Here is a 7499-nt window from a genome sequence, read left to right as displayed (position 1 = left end):
ATCCTCATCCATTATTCTGTCATTACCTCCATATTTTATGTGGGCTCTGTGTATTCCTGTACCATTCTCTTTAAGAATATGTTTATGCAGTTACTTGAAAGGTATGTGTGTTCCTGTATCATCCTCTCAAAAATGTGTTTACATTGCTAGCTAATACCTAGTGTTACTATTCTCGCAAGACTTACTTTGGTTCACAGTTTTAGGTACACCAAGGGTTCCTGAAAGGCCTACAACTACTACTATTTGGGGTTGTTCAATTAGTTCTTAATTCAGTTAACATTTGCTTTACTGATACTGTATAGTGCTAATTTGTTAATCAGAATGTAGAAGGGATTTTATGCTACCCTTAGCTGTATGTTTATGACAACCTCAGAGTTACAAACTGATTGGTCAACCATTTGGAACCAGAAGTATGCAATCAGGCAGCAGCAGAGACCCCCCCAAAAAGAAAAGAAAGAAAGAAAGAAAGAAAGCAGATACTGTGTTGAGCAGTACTGTGTTAAATGTAAACTATTACAAAAGTAAAGGGGAAGCTTTAAAAAAAAAAGATTTGACGAGGTAAGGAAACTGTTTCTGTGCTTGTTTCATTTAAATTAGGATGGTTAAAAGCAGCATTTTTTTCTTGAGAGTAGAGTTTCAAAGCTATATTTAGTCCATGTTCAGTTGCAAATTTGAAAGAACAATCATCATGTTTTGTTCAGAGTTATGAACAGTCTGTATTCCTGAGGTGTTTGTAATTCTGAGATTCTACTGTACCTTTATCAACCAAATTCATAATCTCATAAAAAAATGAGGCCAAACAAACCTGATTTGACCTATTTTCCCTAAAATCATATTGACTGCGATTAACTAGATTCCCATCCTTTAATTCTTTATTGATCAAATCTTGAATCAGCTTTTCCATTATTTTTCCCAGGATTGCTGTGAAGCCAGCCAGGTTACTGCATACCTGGATCCTCTTGTTTGACCTCTACAGTACTGCTACAACATTAGCATTCTTCCAGTTTTTTGGAATTTCCCCAGTATTCCAAGATTTATTTAAAAATTAACTTTAGCGGGCCAGAGATCTCCTCAGCCAACACTTTTGGGACTCTTGGGTACAAGTTATTGAGGCCTGCTGATTTAAAAATATTTATCCCTAATACATGCTGTTTAACTATCTCCTCAGTTACTAATGGACTGGAAAGTACTCAATCCTCCATATATGATACCAGTACATCATCCTTCTTTCCAAATACAGAACAGAAATATTTATTGACTACTTTTGCCTTTTCTGCATTGCTATTAACAAATGTACTGTCTCCATCTAGGAATGGGTCTACGCCATTGTTAGGATTTCTTTTGTTCCATACTAAAAAAACTCCTCCGTGTTGTCCTTGGCCCTGTCAGCAAGGGATTTTACCCTGATTTCATTCGTTTCCTTTATCTATTTTCTGCACTTTATTACTTCCAATTTAAATTGATTGCTACTTGATTTCCCTTTTTTCCATTTGTTTATATATTTTTAATTGATGTCTTTATTTCCCCTCTAAACCAGGATGGGCTTTTACCCCAAGTTTTCCTCTTTGGTGATTGTAGAATTGTGGCTCTTTTGGACATGTAATGAACTCTTCTTAAGCAACTACCAATCTTCACTCATATTTTTGTGTCTAAAGGTTTCTCTCATAATATTCTTCAGCTTTGGAAAATTACCCCTTTTGAAGTACTTAGTGTATACCTTTTTGGTTGGGTGTGTCCTCTGTTTGCTCATGATAAATATAAACAGCATGTAATATGGTGAGGGCACATTAATTCCTTATCCACTGGGTTCCTCATGTCAGGACCAACAGATACAAGCACAACCCCAACAGCCTGGGGTCCTATATGTAAAGGACTTTGAGATCTGTGGGTGAAAGGCACTAGTTGTTCCCCAACTGCACCCTTTGCAGGTATGCTGGGAAGGTGACGTGTCAGTTGCCAGTGCTTTGACTTATGCAGGACTGGAAGAGGGACTCTGGATAGGACAGGTGTCTATGCAGTTTTTGCATCTCACTGGATTTTATCTCCCCCTTACCACATTTTGGAGGAAGTATGTTTTCTCTTGCATTGACCTTTTCTATCCTTTCTGGATCTCAATAGAAACTCCAGTCTCCTTGTGCATGCTTGTAAATATTAGATTTTCTCAGGCAGGAACTTATTCCCTGAGACTAGTTTTATGCACATACACTCACCTGTATAAAATATATGTACACATACAAACAGTATATCTAGTTACATTTTAATTATATCGGGACAAGAAAGAGTTAAATAGTAATAGTAGCAAAATATCAGTATTATAATTTTACTGCTGAGGCAGCACGGACAGATGTTACCGAGAGTACAATTAATACTACACTAATACCCTTAAGCCAGAAAGAGTGATACCTAATTCCTGGCAGGTTATATAAAGAAACCCATTACTAGAGACCCTGAGAAATGAGGTGGGAGGAGTAAAATGTGTTTTTTCTGACATTATGGTATCACTGAAGGACTACCCAGAACAAAGAGACACGTACTGCAGTCTGAAGTCATGGCAGTGACACAACCTAATGTGCCAGCGAGTGGAGTAGCTTGGCACTAGTCTGGGCTAACTGGATTCCTCCTGCCCAACTCACTGTGTGCTCACCAAAGTCAAGTTAATCTTAATTGTATTGTATTTCTCATGTCCATGTAAATGGAGAACTGGGCTGTTGCTATGTGACATGTTTTGGATCAGATTCATGAAAACTTAACAGCAGCTAGTGGTTACTGAGGATGTGTCTGGGATGCTAACAGTGGAGTAAGAACCAGAAAAGCTCAAAGGACAAAATAAATGAGATGGAAAGGCAAGTTGGCTCCTGATGAAGCAGGAGAGGGCAACAGCCCTACTATAAATGAGAATGCACACGTTTCATCGAGGGCAACTCACACGCAGCCACGCAACCCCCTTAGCCACCCAGAGTGCTTCCCCAGTATCTGTCCAGTCTCCACTGGGACCTGAGCACTCCCATTTCTAGACATTCTCCAGACATAGATATTCAATATGGTGCTTCTAGCCATGCTGCATATAGCTGTTTCTAGAGACTTGACTCCCATTGGATATGACTAATTTTGAGTCAATTGTTGCCATCAATCTTTTGCAAAATAGGTTCAATGCCCAAATCATTTCTATATCTGCTTGTGTGAGTAGACGAAAACTCCTGTTCCCATGTGAAATGGTGGAGTGACTGAGGGAATTTTTTCAAATTAGCTACAGTTTGAATCTTGTTCATTTTGGACTAGATTCACAAAAGGACTTAGGCCTCTAACTGCCCTTTTAGGCACCTGTATTCCAGAATGAAGCCCCACTGGGATTCACAACCCCATGATCTGCCACTGAAGCCAGTAGGTGTCACAACTTGCTTGGCACCTAAATTTTTGCAGTAAGCATTCTCTATGTGCCTACATTTCTGCATGTGCACTGCAGCCCTACCCCAGACCTCTGGATACCTAAGCCCCAGAACGATGCATGAGCTGGGGGAATTTAGGCATTCCTCTGCCAAAGTTGCCTGTGGGGATTGATCCACCAAGTGTGGTCATAGCTCATCTGCTAAATTGGATCTCTATAGGGGATGCAAAATGGCTGGGTGGCAGAGAGGACCTCCCTCATAACTTTCAGCTCGCTGGTTAGAGTACTCAACTGGGATGTTGTGAGATACATCATCGTCCTGTCGTCCCCCCCCCCATTCAAGTCCCCCCTCTACTGGAGAGAGAGGAGAGATTTGAACAGGGTTGTACTACATTTCAGGTGAGTGCCTACACACTGAGCGAGGGGATATTCTGATGTGGGTCTCCATCAGTCTCTGCTGTTGAAGCTGTTCCATTGTAAAGAAATAATTTTAAAAAGTAGTTGGAGCAGGGAGACTGGATCCTGGGTCTCCCAAGTAGTGCTCTAACCATCAGGATAGAGAGTCATTCTCATGCTTGAGATCTTTCTTGCTCTGGTCGAGTGACTCATTATTTATTTACAGTGGAACAGCTTCAACAAGACAGACTGAGGGAGCCACACATCAGAGTGTCCCATATATAGCCCAGTGAGTGCGGCACTCATCTGACAGATGGCAGATCCTTTCTCACCTCAGGTGGAGATGGGACTTGAGCTGGAAGTCTTCAACATCCCAGGTGAATACCCTAACCACTTGCTAAAACTTATGAGGGACCATCTACTTGCAAAAGTGGTGTAGTCACCTCACCACAAGAGAGAGTTTGCAACTGAAAATCCCAAGCAAAGCAAGGTGCTGAACTTCCTGAGTGGAGCAGAGCTTAGGACACCCCCCTCTTCTTGGAATCTCTCATTGGCTAGTTGAGATGGGGAACTGCCTAGCATGCTGGCTTTTGCGAATCCCATTCTGGGATGCCTGTCTCTCCCCATTCATTGTACAGGGAACCCCAGTGCCTGACTTCGACTTCATTAATCCCAGTGATTTTCTAGGCACCTGAAAGTTAGGCATGGTGCCACTCAGCATCTCCACATCTAAGTTTCTTTGTGAATCTAGCCCTTTCTGTGCATGCTACAGCCTCTTTGTTATATCTATCTGGTTTTTGGTCACATTGCATCCAGTGGGAGCCAGGGTTAAGTCCTTCCCCAAAATAAACAATTAGGGGAAAATAACCATCTGTAATTCCTATAGCAGCTCTCAGTTCTAAGCACCCAGGTTGGCTATATGTCCATGGTAGCATTTTTGTCATGATGTTACTGTCCTGTGTAGTCACTAAACTCCTCAATAAAAGCTTTTTTAAAGCAACACTTGGTTTAAAAGGCTGAGAGGAAAATGAGTGTTAAAGTAATTAGATTTACAGTCCCAGTTTCCATGTGAGGATGTAATTGGAACATGTGTTCCAATTACATTTGCTTTATAGTTCAGTATAAATTTTCAATAGATAGGTTTAAGATAAGAAAGCAGCAATTCAAATGCAATTATATAAACAGTACACTCAGTTACTGGTATTAGCTTGGAGAGTATAAAGCACAGTGAGAGCTTGTGCTGGGTAACAGCCTCTCCAATTCCACAATGCAGACTCAGGCTGCTGTATTGAGGAAAGATTCAGCTGCCAACAGGTTGGTCTTTGCAGGTTCAGCATTATTGCAGCTACTGGGTGTTGTAAACTGGACAACATAATGGCTTTGGCTGGGGAAACTAGAGGCTGAGAGAGTTCAGAGGATGATGTCCATAAATTTGTAGACACTGTGAGTTTAACTTTGTACTTTGGAGGCTGTTGAGCAGACTCTGGAGCTAATCACAGCTTCATTCTAGGGATCCCTCAGCATGTATGCGAAAGGTCAGCAGAGCTGGTAGATGGTTGATTGATTTGAACTCTTTACTGATGTTCTGTCATTTGTTGTCATTTACTAGAATGTTACTTAAATTACTGGCAGTGTGCATATCTCACCAGCTCCAGTCAATGGGCCTCTAATTAAAACAGCCAGTTGGAGCGTCAGAAGTGTGATTAGGTAGTCTGTCTACACAGCCATTTCTTTTCATTTTTTCACCGTTTTATAGGACTTGCTTTCTTTAAAGCCAATGGGATGGTTTTGGGTTTGAACTCTAGTGCTCATTGTTTCTTTCGTTTGTCACATTTCTTAGATCCTTTAGTAGGGAGGGTTGGGGATACTTCCTGCTATTTTATTGTGTCAGCATTTTAGGACTCATTAACAGAAAGTTCTGTGTAATGGGAGTTAATAGAAGGAAGTGAACATGAGATTTGTCTCATTGTTCCACGTTTTGGCACCCTGCCTCTGGCAGCAGTCAGTACTATTTCAGATAAAGGACTGAGGGTGGTGGAACTTCGTCAGGTTCTTGTTAGATATAATTTCATTGTCTTTCACTTTTGGGAATAATATAACTGGTTCCCCAGTGACTGCTTTTCAGAACATGGCAGAAGGCCACATCTAATGCTTTCTCCTTTGATATTTTGTCTTTTCATCTAGCATGAGTCCCATCTTTCTGATGTCCCTTCTCTTTGGCCTGACTTTTGGGCAAGCAATGTCTTTTTGTGCTCCCATTGAGTATATCATCCACGTGGAGAAGAGAGAATGTGCCTACTGCCTGGCCATCAACACAACCATCTGTGCTGGATTCTGCATGACACGGGTACCAGGCTCTATTCTGTTCTAGGCGGGTGCTTCTGTTGTGCCCACTGCTGTGGTATGAACATCTGAGCTCACTCATTAATTCCTCTAGAAAATCAGCAGGACAAACTATTAATTTCTTACATTATTTACAATAGATAGAAAATCACACACTTGCCACATTTGGCAAATAATTCAGACCCAGAGGCGATGCAGGGAGGTGGGAGAAGCCATCGGATGGATCTGGTGCCTATAGCAAAAATCTTGTAGTAGAAGACTGGCAGCTGCCGCTCACATTGCAACGGCTTTTTCTCCTATGAATTTGAGGGTTAGGATGGAAAAGAGGTTCTTCTCCCATTTAATGAGGGACACAATTTTTTTTAGATTACTAAGTGAATTGTTTCAGTAACTTCTGCCTTCTTTAAAGCCGATGTGTGCAGCTGGTAAGTCAATGCACTGATCACAGTGATGGCAGTACGGTGTGGGGAGAGAGGTGTCTCTCACACATAGGCAGGTCCCATGCTACCCTTAGAGCCAGCACCTAAAATTCCACCCTTAAACCAATAGGCAGCCAGTGCAGGTCACGGAGCTCTGGTGTCACGTGTGGGTTTACCTCAGCCAGGCAGCAGGTGCAGCATAATGTGGAAGTCTTTATAGAGATGTGGAGACTATTCACATGCAGATTTTCAGTGAGAGATCTCAGTAGAACTACACTAGAAATGCAGCCATTACAGTCTGCAGGGAAAGATGCCTGCCTTCTGAACACAATCAGAATGACTCCGGGTGGTCTTGAGTCTCTGGGTCACTTGTGTGTCCTTCAGTAAAACAGAATAACATCTCTTTTTTTTTTTTTTGTAGGACATCAATGGTAAGAAGCTAGTCCTCAAAAGTGCCCTGTCCCAGAATGTGTGCACATATAAAGACATGGTGTACAGAACAGTGGTACTCCCTGGCTGCCCACGACACACTGTCCCCTATTACTCTTACCCAGTGGCGACGAACTGCAAGTGTGGTAAATGTAACACTGATTACAGTGACTGCATTCATGAGACAGTCAGGACAGACTATTGCACTAAACCAGAGAAGCCCTATAATTTGTGAGCTTATTACTGAATGAGGTAGAAATGTACCCTCTGCTCCACAGTTAGCTAGTGGCTATCTATAACTAGTCATAAATAAAATTGTATTTCTGATCTGCAACAACAGATCTGCAAGTTGGTCTGTAGAATTTTTTAATCTAAAGGAATCCTAGCAAATTTACTGTTGTATCACCCTGCTAGTTTGTGTGTGTGGTTTTTGGGAGGGGGGTGAGGGGGTGAGAGAACCTGGATTTGTGCAGGAAATGGCCCAACTTGATTATCATGCACATTGTGTAAAGAGTTGTCACTTTGGA

General features: G+C 41.6%; 1 protein-coding gene across 1 annotated transcript; it reads left to right on the top strand.

Moving 5' to 3' along the window:
* The first annotated feature begins 5048 nt into the window (after nt 1-5048).
* On the top strand, nt 5049-7207 carry TSHB (thyroid stimulating hormone subunit beta). The gene is made up of 3 exons (XM_077839365.1): nt 5049-5095; nt 5966-6128; nt 6965-7207. The coding sequence occupies exons 1-3, from the start codon at nt 5049-5051 to the stop codon at nt 7205-7207; spliced, it is 453 nt and encodes a 150-aa protein (XP_077695491.1).
* The last annotated feature ends 292 nt before the right edge of the window (nt 7208-7499 follow it).

Source organism: Eretmochelys imbricata, chromosome 21 (assembly GCF_965152235.1).
Source record: "Eretmochelys imbricata isolate rEreImb1 chromosome 21, rEreImb1.hap1, whole genome shotgun sequence".
Lineage (NCBI taxonomy): Eukaryota > Metazoa > Chordata > Testudines > Cheloniidae > Eretmochelys > Eretmochelys imbricata.
The sequence above is the reverse complement of the archived record's forward strand: the minus strand, read 5'-3'. Positions and strand labels throughout refer to the sequence as shown.

Bases quoted from the DNA above. Each gene is read 5' to 3' on its own strand.
- TSHB (XM_077839365.1), top strand. From the start codon at position 5,049: ATGCAGACTCAGGCTGCTGTATTGAGGAAAGATTCAGCTGCCAACAG. The intron at 5,096-5,965 runs GTTGGTCTTTGC...CTTTTCATCTAG, and splicing joins AAAGATTCAGCTGCCAACAG to CATGAGTCCCATCTTTCTGA. The intron at 6,129-6,964 runs GTACCAGGCTCT...TTTTTTTTGTAG, and splicing joins CTGGATTCTGCATGACACGG to GACATCAATGGTAAGAAGCT.